The sequence below is a fragment of the Dipteris shenzhenensis genome, chromosome 2 (genome assembly GCF_047967505.1).
Source record: "Dipteris shenzhenensis isolate YYH24624 ecotype China chromosome 2, Dip_SZ_1.0, whole genome shotgun sequence".
Taxonomy (NCBI): domain Eukaryota; kingdom Viridiplantae; phylum Streptophyta; class Polypodiopsida; order Gleicheniales; family Dipteridaceae; genus Dipteris; species Dipteris shenzhenensis.
The window spans coordinates 61828902-61847094 of record NC_141597.1 but is presented as its reverse complement, the minus strand read 5'-3'; the positions used below and the strand labels follow the sequence as shown (position 1 = coordinate 61847094).

General features: G+C 43.6%; 1 protein-coding gene across 2 annotated transcripts in view; it reads right to left on the bottom strand.

Annotated features, from left to right (window-relative positions):
• LOC147905112 (uncharacterized) overlaps positions 1 to 18193 on the bottom strand; it is an 87287-nt gene that overhangs the window by 10199 nt on the left and 58895 nt on the right. For both annotated transcript variants that reach the window (XM_087390220.1, XM_087390224.1), the window contains exons 8-9: positions 17827 to 17886; positions 17629 to 17739 (exon numbers count right to left, since the gene is read on the bottom strand). In XM_087390220.1, the coding sequence (XP_087246346.1) occupies positions 17629 to 17739; positions 17827 to 17886 (171 nt within the window). The remainder of the gene's footprint in view (positions 1 to 17628; positions 17740 to 17826; positions 17887 to 18193) is intronic.

The window sequence follows — 18193 nt, the reverse complement described above, 5'->3', positions numbered from 1 at the left end:
AGTGTCAACCAAGTCCTAGAAGACACACTTAGAATGTATTGTAAGGATAAAGGGAGCCTATGGGGAGAGTATCTCCATTTGGTGGAATTTGCTTATAACAGCATGACTCAAAAATCTATTAAGATGACCCCCTTCAAAGCCCTATACGGCCAAGACTACTTTTTGCCGGTTGCTTGGTGTGATCCCATTAGTAAGGTTGAGATTTGCAAAAACATGCCTGATAAAATGCAAAAAGAAACCCAAAAAATAAAAGAACATCTTCCAATAGCCATTGACCACCAAAAGAAGTACGCCGATAAACATCGAATTGAAATAAAATTTAAAGGGGATTGGGTCTTTATAAGGGTGAAGCCTTGTATGACCTCGATTCAATTTAAAGGAAAAGGAAACTGAAACCAAGGTATTGTGGACCTTTTCAGATCATAACCCCAATAGGGAGACCAAGCATACCGTTTAGAATTGCCAGAGAAATATAAGGGCCATAATGTGTTCCATGTGAGCTTGCTAAAGCTATATATATCTAATGATTCTCGCATCCTGAAAATTGATAAAGTCATCAACTCGGATGGCAAATTTGATATTGTACAAGAAGAAATCATTGAAGTTGAGGAAACCCCTTCGACAAACAGAGTCATTCGGAAGTAATGGATTAAATGGAAGAGGTATCCATCTGGAAGAAGCTACATGATTGACTAAAGTAGAACTCAAAAAAGATTTTTTCAATTTCAAGTATGAGGACATCCTTGGTCCTCTAGGGGGGGAGAGTGTAACATACCCCCTGGAGTCTACATTTGGGTATCATTTCCTCTCTCTCTCTCACACACACACACCCTGTTTCCTTCATGGTATCATAGCAAGTCAGCCCTGCCCTAATCTGCCCTGCCACATCATCATCCTCTTCAGCCCTTACTCTAATCCTGCTCAACCATCTCTTATGCTGACAGCTGCTTCATTTCGCCTCTAGCTGCGTCCTTTCTTCAGCCATTTGCATAGCTTAGAGCCTCTCCACAACCTACCTTCATAGCCGCCTCTATTCGGGATCTCTTGGAGCTCTAGGCACCCTAGGCAGCCTGTTAGCTGGCTGGTCGGCAAAATCTTCAAGGTGTTTTTCACAGGTGTGAACCCTAGAGGTCATTTCAGAGCATTCCATTGCCAAAAAATCAGGATTTCATGTGCTGCAGTTACAAAGCCGACCACCTGTGAGCATTTTCTGCAGCAGTTCGAGGTGTTTAAAGGTAGCTTCGGGCTATTTCTAGCCCTCCAGCATACATATACCAGCCGACTTTCTGTTTGGAGACCTGCTACAGCATTTCAGTGTGCTTTGAACAGCCGTCTTACATATTTTGGTAGAGCAACCATATCATCAAACGTGGTAGTGGCAAGGCATAGAACTTCAAGAGTTTGCTCAAAATGAGGTATCCCGTGCATACTCTTGATAAGGACAGCCATCTTATCTTCATCATTAGGCGCGCTTTTCAAACTTAAGAGTTGTTGAACAAGAGATTGAAACCTTTCTAGATGATCACTCAACTCTTCTCTTTCTTCCATTTTCAAATCATAGAACTTGAACATTCAGAGAGACTTTGGAGTTGGTGATTTTATTACCAAATAAGGTCTCAATCCCAAATCTCCTCAGCAGTTGACTTGAAGTCCACATGATGAATGAGAGAGTTGGCCACGCAAAGACCAATGAGAGCAATGGCTCTTGCATTTTGCTGCTTCCATAACTTGCATTGTTGCTGATCAAGTGTATCAACGTGGTCATCCTCAACAACATCCCAAACTCCTTCACGCATAAGGAGCAGTTGCATCTTGGTTTGCCATGTGGGAAAGCCTTCCCCCTTGAACTTCTCCACGAGCAAGGAACTAGCAGACAAGTCAGTCATTATGGAAAATGGCTTTGTGAAGGCGGGCAGCAAGAGGAAATGGATAAGCAGCAAGTGAGGCGGCTGGTCTAGAGCTCTGCAACCTCCACGCATGCAAGGTAGTGGATGAAGTGCTGCTGTAGGGGTTTCCAGCAACTAATCGATGGCCTGTGGTGCTCCAAAATGCAGAGATAGGTCTGAAATGTGGAAGACGGCTCAGCAGGACACTCCGAGAAGGACTGTCGTAATAAAGCAGCCACATTGATTCCAAAGTGATCTGAATATCATTCATATGACAAAAAGGAGAAGTGCTGAATGGAATAGGAATATCCGGGATTGTGCGGGTCTTGCCCATTGACCCACTTGACGTACTCAACCTCATCAATCACTAAACAGGCAACTAGGTATGCAAGGGAGAGAGCCCTTCTTGCCTCTACTGGTGATCAAGCATTTGCTTCCACAAGCAAATGAAAGACCAACAAGAATATTATTTGCAGGTTTTGTAAGAGAAAACGACATGTTGAGGCTAATTTATTCAAGAAGAAGGAACAGGAACAAGAGAAGCACCATGCCAATCTTATTGTTGAAGAACAGGCCTGAAGAGCCCTCTCAGGACATACATGCAGCCACAGCTGAGGTTCACGGCCTCTCTCTTGAGGAGCATTATGACTGGGATTCTTGGGCTTTCTAGGCCCTATATGTTGTGTTTTTTTGTGTTAATTCAATAAAGGTTCTTAGCCTTGAGTAGTCCCTCTAAGCTGAATGTATTTGGAGTCAATAAGGGTACTCTGCCCTGGGTTGTCCCCCAAAAATGATTGTATGGTTTTTTACCTTGACTGTATTGACAAATAGTTGGACTTGCTCTTTGCAGTATTGCAGTGGAGGGGAGATCATTCTACTCCTTACATGTTGGGTCTCACACTCTTTGGTTTGAAGGGGGGTGTTGGAGATATCATAGTGTGTGATGTGTTGTACTAGGAGTTCTAGTAGAGGTTTTATGTGTGAGTGTCGTGTGTCATCTTGGGAGTTATCCCATATGCAATTGGTACGTGTGTGTATGCCTAGTCTACAAATGCTTGTACTTCAATTGTCACTTCATACTTGATGAATGAATAAAAGCCTTTCATGGTGTCTCCATTTGAGTATCATTTCCTCTCTCCCTAGCCTCTCTCTCTCTCTCTCTCTCTCTCTCTCTCTCTCTCTCTCTGGGGGGTAAAACCCCAACGCGGTTGGCCGTCAGGATCCTTTTGCGCCAGTAATCTACATCCATGTTCGGGACACCTGCTCCTCTTATTGTCTGTCGCGCGCAGCCATTGCTACTCGCAATTTAAGTTTGAGACATCTCTTCAACTCAGGTCGCAAATCTGAGGCCACCATCAGCTTCGAAAGGGGGGTAAAACCCCAACGCAGTTGACCGTCAGGATCTTTTTACGCCCCCTCATCCCTCCTGGTACTTTCATACCTGTTGTACCTGTTTTTTATCGTGCGTGCGCTGTCAATCGCTAGTTTCTTGATGCGCCACAGGCTCAACCATGGCTTCCACCAGTCTCAATAAAAGAATCAATAGGAGTGGTCTATCAGCACATTCCACTCCCTTGGCAAAGAGCTCTGGAGGCAGTATGAAAAACTCTCTATCTATAACGCCAACTAGAACAAGTGCTTTGCAAATGACAGCAATTTCTGAGCCACCCATCATCATTTTAGATGGACAGGCAGCCCCATTCATTCCTGCACAAGGGAACATTCTAACAGCTCCATTCATGTCAGTTCAAGGTGACACAACAGACACTTTCTCTAATGAAACTGGAATCTGGACATTTTTGACAGCTTTGCAAGGCACAATGGACCGCCAACAGCAGGAGATACATCAGCTTTCACTGAAATGCCAACATCTAGAATACAAAAATGCAGATTTGGAGCAAAGGGTGGCCATGCAAGAGAGCTCCATGGCCAGCTTGGAGCAAAAGACTGTTATCCAAGAGGAGAAAGTTACTGAAATGGAACAGATCTTGGAAAAAATGAGGGCAAATATGACGCAACAGCCTCAATTAGATTGCAAGCAAGATATAGGCACCTCGGGGACATGGGCAAGTAAGGTAGTAAATGGGCATGCTCAGACAAATGCACACATAGAAAAGGGAAAAAAAATAGAAGAAGGGATAGATGCCAATGAGTACAAAGAGAGAGAAAAAAGGTCACAAAATATTGTCCTACCGGGTCTATCTGAAAAAGAAAAAGAAACACCTCTCTCACTTGCAAAGGACATAGAAGACTTTTTTGCTGAGCACTTTGCCATGCAAGAGGTTGTGGTCTTTGGGGCACACCGGGTAGGAAGAAAGAGGGATGAAAATTCAAGTCATCGGGCAATTGTTTGCACAATGCTTGACACACGTAAGAGAGAAATCATCCTGGACAGCAGCAGGATTTATTTAAAAGGAACACCTTTCTACGTGACAGAAGACCGTACCCCTATGCAACAAGAAGAAAGGAGACGTATGTATGAGACCCGAGTCAAAAAAAGAGAGCAAGGAGCTGAACAAGCTCAATAGGCACGCGAGGCCTATGGGACCCAAAAGAAGCTGAAAGTCATGTTTTGGAATTGTAGAGGCTTTCCTTGGCATAAAGGAGCTGGTCTGAATGAAGTGTTACATGATGCAGACATTATCTTTCTTGCAGAGACTTGGGAAAGGGATATACGCAGGATTCCTAAAATGGATGGCTATTTGCACTCCGTCTGGCAAAAGCAATCAGGCCTACGAGGGCAGGGAGGGGTAGCATGCATATACAAAGACCATATACACGACAAGATCTCTATGGTCAAAGATGACATCCATAAGCGCTACATATGGGTTATGGTAAAAGGAAGCCCTTTGCCATCGTATATTGCAGGATGCTACATTCCTCATAGAGAATCCCCCTTCTACCAGAGGCATGAGATTGACCCATCCCAACCATTTGGGGACCTATGCTTAGATATTGCTATGTTCAGCAAACAAGGAAATGTTATGCTTATTGGGGACCTAAATGCACGCATAGGAGACTCACAATTTCAATATCCCACACAGCAAGAATACATAAAGGAGCATGAGATAGACATTGACCCCAGCTGGTGTAGATGCTCGAAGGATAAAGTGGTGAATGCACATGGTACAGCATTGGAGCATTTGATGAATGGTATGCACATGTTGGTGGTAAATGGCACAGCCCTTTTCCCAAAATCTAATTCCCCTACTTGTTTCCCTGCCAGTGGGCGGGCTAGTGTAATTGACTATGCATTGATTCATCTGGAAGCTTGCAATCTTATACACAATTTCTCACTTGGCCCGAACTCTCTTGATTCGGATCACATACCACTCTATGTAGAGCTTAATATATTGCTGGCCAAGGCAACTTTGGAGGAGCATAAAGCAGCCGAGTGTGGCTATCAGGTGAACGAGGCAAAAAAGGTGGAATATGCTGAAAGTTTAGAAGCATGTCTGCTGGGAAAACAGAAATTTGGCTGGGCACAATTGAAAAATGCCATTCTCACCACAGCTAAGACAGTTTTAGGGTGCACTAAAGGGGATTCCAATGGGAGATGAAAGAAGAGCAGCCGAGAAGCAGTTCCATGCTCTCACACGTAAAAAGAGGCGTGTTTATATTGAGAAAAAGGAATGGTCAGATGCAATTGATTTTGTCAAGAACCCTAGAAGAGCATGGAAAGGAGTTAAACAAAGGCCAAATGACATCATGGGAGATTTTACAGAAATAGAGATGCTTGAGTATGTTCAACAACTCTACATGCATCCCAAGGCTTGGCCTATGGCGAGCATGTCTCTCAGTGGTAATACTCAAGGTATTTTCTCATTGGAAGATGTGCAAGATGGCCTAAAGAGAATGGCAAATGGGAAGGCAGCAGACACTATACACCTCACAGCAGAACTCATTAAGTGGTCCAATGAACACACGCAAAGGCACATAGTAATGGCACTAAACCAAGCATTCGTGTATGGTTTCCCAACCGATTGGCAAGAGAACTGGATCAAGCCAATTTACAAGGGAGGTGACTGCAATCAAGTGTCAAACTACAGAACCATTATGGTATGCTCTACTCTAGACAAGCTATATAGTACAATAGTAGAGGCAACGCTGAGTGCTTGGGCAGAGAAAGAAAGGAAGAGGGCAATGGGACAAGCGGGTTTCAGGCCCAAACACTCCACTGTGGATCATCTAGTTACTCTCCGAGTGTTGATGGAGGATAGCCGCCTTAAGGGGAAGGCACTATTTTGTTGCTTCATTGATTTTAAGAAGGCATTCGATACGGTGCCTAGGGATGTGCTATGGGAGAGAATGGAATGCATAGAAGTGCCTCAGGAAATAAGGTTTGCTGTCTTTAGACTTTATGAGAAAGTAAAATGTCAATTAAAATGTAAGGATGGGATGTCACAAGAATTTTATAGCAATATGGGGGTCAAACAAGGATGCCCACTCTCACCCACCCTGTTTGGTTTATGCATTGATAGACTTGAGGAACTGATGCACACAGAAGCAGGTAAAAGAGGGTTGTCCAGCCTCTACCTAGCAGATTTTAAGATTCACTTGCTTCTTTATGCGGATGATGTGGTTGTTTTCACTAATAGTGAGGGTAAGATGCAACAAATGATGGATATCCTCAGCATGTTCTGTTCGGAAAGTGGGCTGGCTGTGAATGTTTCCAAAACTAAACTCATGATAGTCAAGACTATACAGCCAAGTAATCCCCCTTCAATCTCATATATGGGTCAACTTGTTGATACAGTGCACTCATTCAAATACTTAGGCATTGAAATTCCAGCCAATAACAAATGGAGCAGCTGTGTGCAACAGAGAATTGATGCAGGATGGGGAAAGTATTATCAATTTGAAAATGACTGCAGCAATACCAACACAAGAAGGTGGCAAGTACGAAACATGATTTTTTGGGGCATATGTGATACAAACAGTGCTCTATGGGGTAGAGGTGTGGGGCGGGAGTATACCATCATCAAAATGGAATGATGTAGAAAAAATGCAGAAATCTTTCATTAGAAGACACCTTGGCATCAAGGCTACCACACCCTACTCTCTCCTACTCCTAGAGACAGGATGCATACCCATAGAGTTGCATGCCTTGAACAGAGTACTCAGATACATCACAAAGGTCAAGCGCATGAATAATGAAAGGCTGCCAAAGAGGGCATGGGTAGAAAGTCAAAAGTCCCAAAAGACGAATAAGGGTAAGATTTTGGCATCTGGATGGGCACTAGATTTTAAAAAATGGTTCCAAAAATGGGAGGTAGAGAGGTACTTGGACTACTCTCCAGAGGAGGTAGATGAGGATGCCTTTCATCATGACCTGCTGAATGCACTACACAGGAAATGGCAAACAGCTGAAAACAGAGATAAGTTTGAGTACTACCGTACATTTATCAACCCCGAATATTGGGCTACTTATACAGGAAGAGAAACAGCCACGCAGAAGTACATTTGCACACCTATGGCAATACATAAGCGAAGAGCTTTGGCCTCACTTCGCACCCGATCACACCAGCTGCAGATTGAAATAGGAGGATGGAAAGATATGCCAAAAGAGAGCAGAATATGCCAACTATGTGACCAGGGAATGGCAGAAACTGAAGAACACATGGTAATGATATGCCCTTACTATACTCACATCCGGAAAGCATTTAGCTCTCTTCTCGAGGGACATAACAGACTGGCTGATATGCTACATAGCGGGTCACCCCCAGCTTTAGGAACGTTTGTCTATAAGCTTTTCAAGCACAGGAACTCACCTAAGACATAAAGGTAGTTTCTCTTAATACCCTCCCCTCCAAGGGAGGAGTCTTTGTGTACGAGGATTTTGTATTGCTCAGGTCCCATAGGCCGATTTTTGGTCTTCAGAGGACGATAATATATTCTTCTTCTTCTTCTTCTTCTTCTCTCTCTCTCTCCCACACACACACACACACCCCATGTTTCCTTCAATCATGAACAGTCTCCACTCTTGGCTAGTTGTGTGAGTTAAGAGGTGATTTGTGAGTTTTGGAGTCGTCCTGGTGCTGGTGATTACATTGTGAGAATCTACTGCCCCCTGGTGGTGAGATCGTGGAAAGCCGTTGAGGATGAGAGTCTTAGTTGAAAGCAAGGTGTGGGCATACATAGCGCACCAGGATGAGGCGTTGGACTGTGAAGTTGAGGCTAAGAGTCTTCTTTGAAGGCAAGGTGTGGGCAGGCAGAGCATACCAGGACGAGGTGCTGGACTGTAAAGTTGTGTAGAGCAACAAGGATCCTTACGTGAAGGAATAGGAGCTCGAGGTGGATCTCTCACGGCCCTACGGGAAGGAGGGACGAGCTTTGATGATTTCTTTCCTCAGACCTAGGCTAAGGAGACCTGAAGGCAATAAGGGGAGGCTAGGAGGTAGTAGGCCATCAGACAAAGGCCACAAACTTTTGTGAAAAGAGACTACAAGTGATTCTTACGTCGACTTGCGATCACAAGCGTAATGTCTTGAGTCCTTATTTCAGTTCCTATATATTATCTCTTGTACTAGTTCTCCTACTTTTTGGCTACGACTAGGTATTTGGAATACATGCTTATCAACGTCTAAATGCTTGGAAGTATCCAAGGAAAGAAACTATAGTGATGTAGGTATTGGCCACCTAAGATATTCAACTCAATATGCATAAGGTTGTACAGGCCCAAAATTGGCCTACTAGTTTCTCTGGCCAAAATAGAGTTTTCTCTCTACAATCCTATAAGGTTCCAGCGCTACTGCCCATCTCGGTATCTCCTTACCCATTAATTGGGCTGCGGACCACATAAGCATTGGCTTAGTCCAAAGGTTCCTCCAGGCAGTGAAGGTTGAAGGTCCTTACCCATTAATTGGGTTGCAGACCACATAAGCATTGGCTTAGTCCAGAGGTTCCTCCAAGCAGTGAAGGTTGATGAATAAAATGTTGGTGGCTCCTCGAGACTTTCCGCGAGCAGTAAATGTTTGGAGAGGCCTTCAAGAACTTCAAGGCATCGCGAATGCCACTCATGATGCTGTTTTGTGGTGACTTCATCAATACAATGCTTGTTCCATCGAGCTCCATATATACATATCTACGCCCTGCATACATTCCGATAGTCATATGGAATCCTTTTTAATTATATGCAACCCTTTTTAATTATGTTTTGTCCCTACGCTGCATTCTTATGAACTCTCTTATATACTCCAAATCGGTGGTATGGGTTTAGCCCACCCCACTCGGTTCGGTTCATATCTAGTCATCTTGTGTGTTAGTCATTGTCACCACAATGTAAATCTCCAACGTCAAAGTACAATTGACCATTTATCCAATCATAATTAAAGAGTTTTCATATGTGTTAATTATGGTCAAAGAGTTCTTTTAATGGTCAAAGATTTGACTACGGTCAAAGATACTTGACTCTGGTCAAGTAAGCCTGACTTCGGTTGGAGAGACTTGGTTTATTACCAAGAGGGCTAACTACGGTTAACCAGAGAACCACAGAGCTGACTACGGTCAGAGAGTGTTGACTTCGGTCAACGAGACTTGGCATGCACCAAGAGGGTTAACTACGGTTAACCAAGATGTGCCAACTTCGGTTGGAGAGACTTGATTATAATCAAGGCGCCTCGACCCTTGGTCAAAGCCCCTTAATTATAATCAAGAGTGTTGACTCCGGTCAACCAAAGAATAAATATATTTATATATATTTGTTATATGTGCACATGTGTTTAGTGGGAACGCCCACCGTGACTAGAATTAGTCCACAGTGTGTTATTTGCATGCAAAGCGCTAACAATTAATGGGTGCCATGGTGGTGCGCTTTAATTAATTGTTGCAGGTACTATGAGGGGCTAAAGACCCAAGTAATTTGGAGCGTAGCGAGTATTTCGGAGGCCACCTGCGTGACCAAGTGCTACAAAGACCCCAGAAATTGCCCTTAGAGGCATGTAATAGGACTTAGTTTAGATTTTAGACAAGTGGCATGTTGCCATTTTGGAATGAGCTTGAAGCTCTTGTAAAATAAATTCACATTTTGAATTTGTAGCAAGCAGCTCTACGCTGAACTCTTGTACGCACTTTCTCCTTATGAATAAAAACCTTCGGGGGGTCCAGCCCGACGTTTGTCTTGGGCCATAGTGTGCTTGTAGAGAGGGAGTGAATGAGAGCAAGAGAGAGAGTGTTTGTATTGCAAAGAGCAGGAGGTTTCATGCCTTCAAGGTTACATTGGTATCAGGGCATTTTGGGACCTCCCTGCCTTTCATGGTGGAAGCGATCAAGGGGAAAAGAATGCTTCATGCATTTCATTTGCAAACAGGCATGGGATGTGGCGTACCAAGCAAGCTAAGCTAGTAGTCAAAGCGAGGGTTTACGCCCTTCCTTGGAGAGAGAGGCCAGAGTAAATGCTTACGTGACAACCGGACGGAGAATCATTGGCACACTGGCTATCCACAGGACAGAGATGCGTGATGCAATGGGCGGAGGAGATGGACGACGCTAATCCTTGACGCAGAGCTCCAAATACTTCCGCCCACAATCATCCAAAGGAAGAACTTGTAGAGAGCACGGGTGCACGCGTGAAGATTTTGAGAAACCTTCGCACAACCATAAGCTTTGAGGTAGCGTAGGGTGTTTTTCAACGATGACCAACGGGATGCCTCGGTCGAGTTGACGACGATTCGGTTTGGGGGTCATAAGTATTTCAGTAGGGACGAGTCTTGTGGGCTTATAGAAAAGCAACCGACACCCCTCCATGAGAAAGATCTTCCCGCATACGGACCTTCACGCAGGCTTCCGCGACACGTGACGCTGACCAACAGCCAAGGTCTGGAACCTTAGGCTACGCTGACGTGGCCCCAACCAGACAGCAGATGATGTGGCACACACGTCGTGCTAACGTGGCAACCAGGTGGCAAAGTACTCAGGTGACGTGGCAACCAGGTGGCATGCATGTGCAGATGCTGACGTGGCAGTACACGTGGCAGCTAGATCAAATGTTGATATGGCACTGACACGTGGCAGACAGGTGGTTGATGTGGCAGACCATGGGTTCATCTAACCTAACCTTGGTTAGTGAATTGGTTAGAGGTCCAATTAGTTGACCCATCCAGACTAGTTTGGTCACTGTAACCAGATTGTGACCAATCCAATTAGTCTAGTTGCAGACTAACCAAACCAAAACCAGTCAATTTGGTTAGAGTAACCAATCGGTTACTTCATCTAGTTACTGTCCCCAAAAAAAAATTTACAGTTGTGGAGACAGTTCTGGCCATCAATTTTCACCTATCTGTCCAACCTTTACTGTCAGAAAAGCAGCAAAAAAGCAGAGAAATCAGATATTTGCACAAGTAAAGGAATGCATGCCTTTGTGCTCTGAAAAGGGAATCAGATGCTTTCTCAGTGTCATTTGCAGTAGCCAGAAAAGGGGCATACAGTTTTGAGTTCATGCCTTGAGTTGACAACCCGTTACTGGTACAAGTTGTGAATGCAAGACACCTCTTGTTGAGGTACTTTCTCTTTAAAAAGCAAAGGCTGCGTGCATCAGTTGCTTACACAGTGTGTGTGAGAGAGTTGCAGATCTCATACAAGTTGCAGAGATGGCTTCACAGCAGCATGCCCAATCATCCCATGAGGAAATGGTAGAGTCTAACCAGGTACAACAGGCTGAGACTGTACAAATAAATAAAGAAAATGCCTATAGAGAGTTGATTACTCAGTTGGGAGAGGCAACAAGCGATCCTTTGTTTCGCAAGATGGTACAACCTCTTTTTGAGGGAAAGCCAGAGAAGCCTCCCTCTAGAGCAGATCAGGAAGAAGTGGTGGTGGGCAAAAAGAGGAAAAGAGTAGGTCCTCTTCCCAAGAAGAAAAAGGCGAAGCATCATCACAGTTCATCCAATTCATCTTCATCTTCTAGCTCTATTTCTTCATCCTCGACATCACCTCCTTCTTCGGAATCTTCAGAGTCAAAGAAGAAGAAGAAGAAGAAGAAGTCCAGCAAGAAGGCAGATACTAAAAAATTCAAGGACGGTGGGAAGTCAGTAAGATTACAATGGCATGTATGGCCAAGCTGAAAAGGCTATGCAGTTCATAAGGCAGTTTGATGCTACCTTCAGACTGAAAAATTTCAGTGAGTCCTCAAAGCTCCGTATGGTTGGTTTACACTTGACTGGTACAGCCATTGCATGGTGGATAGCTAAAACAGCCAACTATGTAGCCCCCAGGAAATGGAAGGACTTCAAGAAAGCTTTCTATAAACAGTTTCGGAATCATGTCCTTCTGGGTTGGGAGAGCATTCATATGGAAGCACAAGATTCAGTTGAGTCTTACAACCACAAATTTTGGGATGCATACTTGTAGGTTTCGCCTTTCAAGAATATTTCTGATAAGACTCACTCCCAAGATAAAGGCCCAAGTGAGCACCAAAGATATTAAAGAAATATCAGATCTTATGCATTCAGCCAATGTGGCTAGTCTCATGTACATGCAGAATCCTACTAGTGTGCCTTCACTACAGGCAGGATTATCCAGGGATAAAAAGCTAGCGACCCCTAAGTCTGAAACAAGAGAGTTTCCCAAGGCTCAGAAGAGGGGATTTCAGCCTCAGAAGCCGAGGGGAAACCAAGTGCAAAAGCCCTATAAGGGAAGACCACAATTTACCCCTGAACAGATTGAAACTTTCAGGAAGGAGGGTAAATGCTTCAAGTGCGGCAAAGAGGGGCATGTGGCTGCCCAGTGCCCAAAAAAGCCTTCAACTTCGAAGGGAAAAGAGGCAGACAAGCCACGGGGACCGCAAAAGCCAATGGCATGAGGAATTCCTGACATATTGGGTCATGTTTCAAACCCAGAAGAACGAGAATTGTTGCTATCTTGGGGCAAAGTCAAAGATCAGCAAGCGCTGATTTTATTTGATCCAGGGGCTACTAATAACTTTATATCAGAAAATCTAGCCCTCAGGCTGGGAATAAAGATGGAGGAGTTGGGCAGGGCTTTAGATGCCGACCATATGTTCTGTGGGAACACTGTGCCAGTCACTTATACCTAGATGAATCCAAGAACATTCCCAAACTCATCCTCTAAAAACACAACATAGTGCAGTTTCAATCTCACGATAGTCACTCATAAGATTGAAAACCATAAACTCCATCATGCATAGCAGGGACTAGCTACTATGACACCCCACTAACAACATCAGCGCCCAACAGTGGGTGTAGACCATAGTATAAAAGTATGCTCTCACACATACAAATCCACACACCCACACATACTTGAGCATCCATTTATACAAAGTCTTTGTACTGAGTTTCTGTCGGCACTCCGGAGGTGAAGGGCAAATTCAGCCATGACGAAGGCTAGCACTAAAGGAGAAGGCTTGATAGGGAAGCTCCGTCTTCATGTATAGAGTTATGTGGATCTGGAAGACTTCTTCATTTCTCCACTGAAACATCATGATGTAGTCTTGGGTATGCCTTGGTTTCATTGCAAGGCAATGAAATTGACTCTTCCTGAAAGAGTGCTGGAGTTTGTACATAGGGGCAAAGTACATCGTGTGGTTGCTAGGAATAGAGGGGAAACTATTCCCATTGTATCAAATAGTTCTGTTGGAAAAGAAATAAAGTCTGCAGTTTCAGCTTACATGGTTTTTGTAAAAGAGAGAGATATGGAAATGCATGCTGAAATAAGTGAGGCAGTTTAGAATAAATTTCAGTTTCTTGAAAATTTTAAGGATTGCTTTTCTGACGCTTTGCCAGGGGAGCTACCCCCTGAGAGACCTTGGATTGACAAATGCCGCAGCTACTTTCAATAGGATGATGAATCGTATCTTCCGACCTACAGACAGTTCACTGGTACCTTCTTCGATGGCATAATTGTCTTTTCTAAGTCCAAAGAAGAACACAAGGAACATCTTGCTATAGTGTTTCAAGAGCTGAGAAATCATCAGCTCTATGCAAACAGCAAGAAAAGTGAATTCTTCCTGGAAGAAATCCACTACTTGAAGCATATAATCCAAAGGGATACGGATGGATCCGGCAAACATCCGTGCCATTCAAGAATGGCCAGAGTTGAAAACTGTGCATGAAGTTCGAAGTTTCATAGGCCTGTGTTCTTACTACAAAAGATTTATCAAGCATTTTGTGGATATAACCGCTCCACTCCACAATCTTACTAAGAAAAATGCAGCTTTCAGATGGGGAATTCCTCAAAAGACAGCATTCATCACACTCAAAGAGAGGCTGACCACAGAGCCAATCTTAATAGTTCCAGATTTGTATCAACCATTTGATGTGGATTGTGATGCTTGTGGGGAATGTGTTGGGGCTGCATTGCATCAGAATGATCATGTAGTGGCCTATGAGAGCAAGAGACTCCGGGATGCAGATAGACATCTGGGAATCTATGAGAAAGACTTATTGGCTGCAATTTATGCCATCCATACATGGAAGCATTATCTTTTGGGTGCAGATTTTACTCTTAAAACAGATCACCAAAGTCTGAGATACTTTTTGACTCAGAAAAAGCTTTCCGAGAAGCATATGGAATGGGCAAACATGCTGTCAATGTACCATTCTCAGATTGTCCATACTCCAGGAGTTCGGAACAGAGTGGTAGATGCTTTGTCTCGAAGACCCCAGGTCAACAATGTAACTATTGCTTATCACTAGGATCTGGAAGATATGAGAGAGCAATATCCTAATGATGCAGATTTTGGTGAGATTTAACAGAAAATGCAAGAGGGGCAGTCCACTAGTCACTATTCCCTGAAAGATGGGTATTTAATGAAAGATGACTGCCTATGCATCACCCAAGAGATGAAGAAAAAGATTTTGGAAGAATGCCATGCACCTCCCTATGCTGGACATAGAGGAATTACAGCGACAACTCTAGCACTAGAGAGGTATTTCTTTTGGCCAGGGATGCGGAAAGATATACATCAATTTGTTACTGAATGTCTTACGTGTCAGAAAGTGAAGTATGATAGACGGACGGCACCTGGCCTACTTATGCCTCTTCCCGTGCCTCAGGCACCGTGGGAAAGTATTACAATGGACTTCATTTTTTATTTGCCAAGATCAAAGTTAGGGAATGACAAGATTTTGACTATCATCGATAGATTCAGCAAGCAAGCTTATTTCATCGCAGTTCGTAAAACCATAAAGGCAGAACATATGGCTAAGCTTTTCATGGCACAGACCTTTAAGCACCATGGTATGCCTAAGTCCATTGTCAGTGACCGAGAATGACTAGTCTATTGTGGAGAGCTTTATTTGATAATATGGGGACGAATCTCAATTTTTCTTCTTCTTTCCATCCCTAGACATTCAAAGTGAAGTAGCAAATTCTACAGCATTGGATATGCTGAAATGCTACGTGGGTGACCAAGGTTCAGACTGGGAAAAGCACCTACCATTGGTAGAGTTTGCTTACAATAATACAGTACACAGCTCTTCAGGGAAAGCCCCCTTTGAGGTCATCTATGGGAAGGTGATTCTGCCACCTATCCTGAGGACCAAGGACGAAATATTTGCAGCTGATCAGTTTGTAAGAGATCTCCAGACAGCTTACAGCCGAGTCCGGACAGCAATTGAAAGGTCTCAAGAGAAGCATAAAAGAGCTACAGATAAGCATAGGAGACAATTAAATATCAAAGAAGGGGATTGGGTACTTTTAAAGTTCGAGAAAGCTAGGCTCCGCAAGTTTAAAGGCAAAAAGAAAGTGTATGCAAAGTTATCTTCCAGGTACTATGGCCCTTTCAGGGTTACCAAAAGAATAAATGAGGTTGTATACAGGTTAGCATTGCCAAAGCATTGGAGGATTCACAATGCATTCCATGTGAGTCTTCTAAAGAAATTCTAGGGGCCAGAGCCTACAGAGACAATATCAGAGGATCCACCACAAGTGGATGAGCTGGAGGAGGTCCTTCAGCCAAAGCAGATTGTGTATCATACTGTACGCAAAGGCCCACAGGGCAAGAGTTCTTGAATTATACGGCATTGGATGCCAAATGGATGGATGAAGACATGTTGTGTGATCATCCACAGCTTTTGGATGTTTACAAGGAAGCTTTTCAGTTAAGGTCAACTGAATAGAAGCCGAGGGGATGTCACCACAATGTAAATATCCTAAGTCAAAGTACAATTGACCATTTATCTGATCATAATTAAAGAGTTTTCATATGTGTTAATTATGGTCAAAGAGTTCCTTTAATGGTCAAAGATACTTGACTCTGGTTAGGTAAGCTTGACTTCGGTCGAAGAGACTTAGTTTATTACCAAGATGGCTAACTACAGTTAACCAAAGAACCACAGAGCTGACTACGGTCAAAGAGGGTTGACTTCGGTCAATGAGACTTGGCATACACCAAGAGGGTTAAGTTAAGGCGCCTCGACCCTTGGTCAAAGCCCCTTAATTATAATCAAGAGTGTTGACTCCGGTCAACCAGAGAATAGATATATTTATATATATTTGTTATATGTGCACATGTGTTCAGTGGGGACGCCCACCGTGACTAGAATTAGTCCACAGTGTGTTATTTGCATGCAAAGCGCTAACAATTGATGGGTGCCATGGTGGTGCGCTTTCATTAATTATTACAGGTACTATGAGGGGCTAAAGACCCAAGTAATTTGGAGCGTGGCGAGTATTTCGGAGGCCACCCGCGTGACCAAGTGCTACGAAGACCCCAGAAATTGCCCTTAGAGGCATGTAATAGGACTTAGTTTAGATTCTAGACAAGTGGCATGTTGCCATTTTGGAATGAGCTTGAAGCTCTTGTAAAATAATTCACGTTTTGAATTTGTAGTAGGCAGCTCTATGCTGAACTCTTGTACGCACTTTCTCCTTATGAATAAAAACCTTCGGGGGGTCCAGCCCGATGTTTGTCCTGGGCCCTAGTGTGCTTGTAGAGAGAGGGAGTGAAGGAGAGCAAGAGAAAGAGTGTTTGTATTGCAAAGAGCACGAGGTTTCATGCCTTCGGGGTTACAACCATAATTATATTTTGCACTAAGGCAACTAAATTAAAAGAAAGTCTAACAATATCCACGGTCCAAAACACTCGTGCTACATTCCTCTCCTTAGATTCATAGCTGGCTTGAGCCCCATGAGACAAGTTGGTCCTCAAAAAATCCACGACATCTCTTGCATTTTTTAAGGTGGATCCATTTGTCATGTGTTAATGTTCTCTTCACAATAGCCCAAGCCCCATCGTGCTCGCCCTTTCCATGTCCAGATCCAAACGAAATAGAATGGTCTTCTAGCCTTGAATTGAGAGGCTGCTCCATCTGACCAAACCCAATGCCTAGTCAGTTCCGACCCTTGATCTCACAACCACCTATGATGCAGCATAAAGCAATGCTGGACAAGGAGGGTGTTGTGCACCTTGTCATATGTGGCATACCTTATGGCAGCAAGGAATTGGGACGGGATTCTTGAAGGAGGAATTAATGGTTTAAAAAGTATATACAAGGAGCCCGTGAGTCAACAGGTATGTCACAGCTACCAATGGAACTCTAGCTTTTTAATTTATGTATGGAAATCTAACCTTTCACATACTCAAAACTTTTATTTCAAAACAATGGATTGCACCCATTATACATGGATATAAACTAGTAATACCAAGCCAGGAAACAGTTTCGACATGTGTCCCCCCCCCCCCCCCCAAAAAAACAAGTTCACATTTTGGCCTTTCCGCCATACAGTAGCAAAAGGTGGTTAAGAATAAAGGATATATACTTAGCAAAGTGATCCAAAGGCTTACCCCTTCATACTGGAACCAAGGAGGTTTACCAGTAACCATCTCTATCACTGTGCAGCCAAGACTCCAAATATCCACAGCAAGTTCAAAGCCCGTATTCTTTTGTAGAATGACCTGTAAGGTTAAAAGAAAACTGGATAAATTTTGACAAACACTACGACTCGAACTAGGTTCATAAGAAGTAACAACAAAATACAGTACCTCAGGTGCCATCCAGTATGGGCTTCCCTTGAATGAAAGCGGGGATGCCTCTTCACTGATCTGCAAGACCAAACTCTCAGATGTTACCTTTTCTGCCTATAAATAACTGTGCACTCTGGATTTCCAATGCCTAGCAGCAAGAAAGCTTTGGACTGTAGGTTGGATAGTCCAGGTCACACCCACGCTTAAGTACCTTGGCCCCATTGGCTAGAATAAGACCAGCACAGTATCCAGTAGTATTAGTTTTATGTATTTTTAGACATCCTCCATCATATATGACAGGACATGTAGAGACGTGAATAGGGTACAAGTATACCATGACAAATATAAGGGCACATGAGAAAAAGTACAACACTCATGATATTGC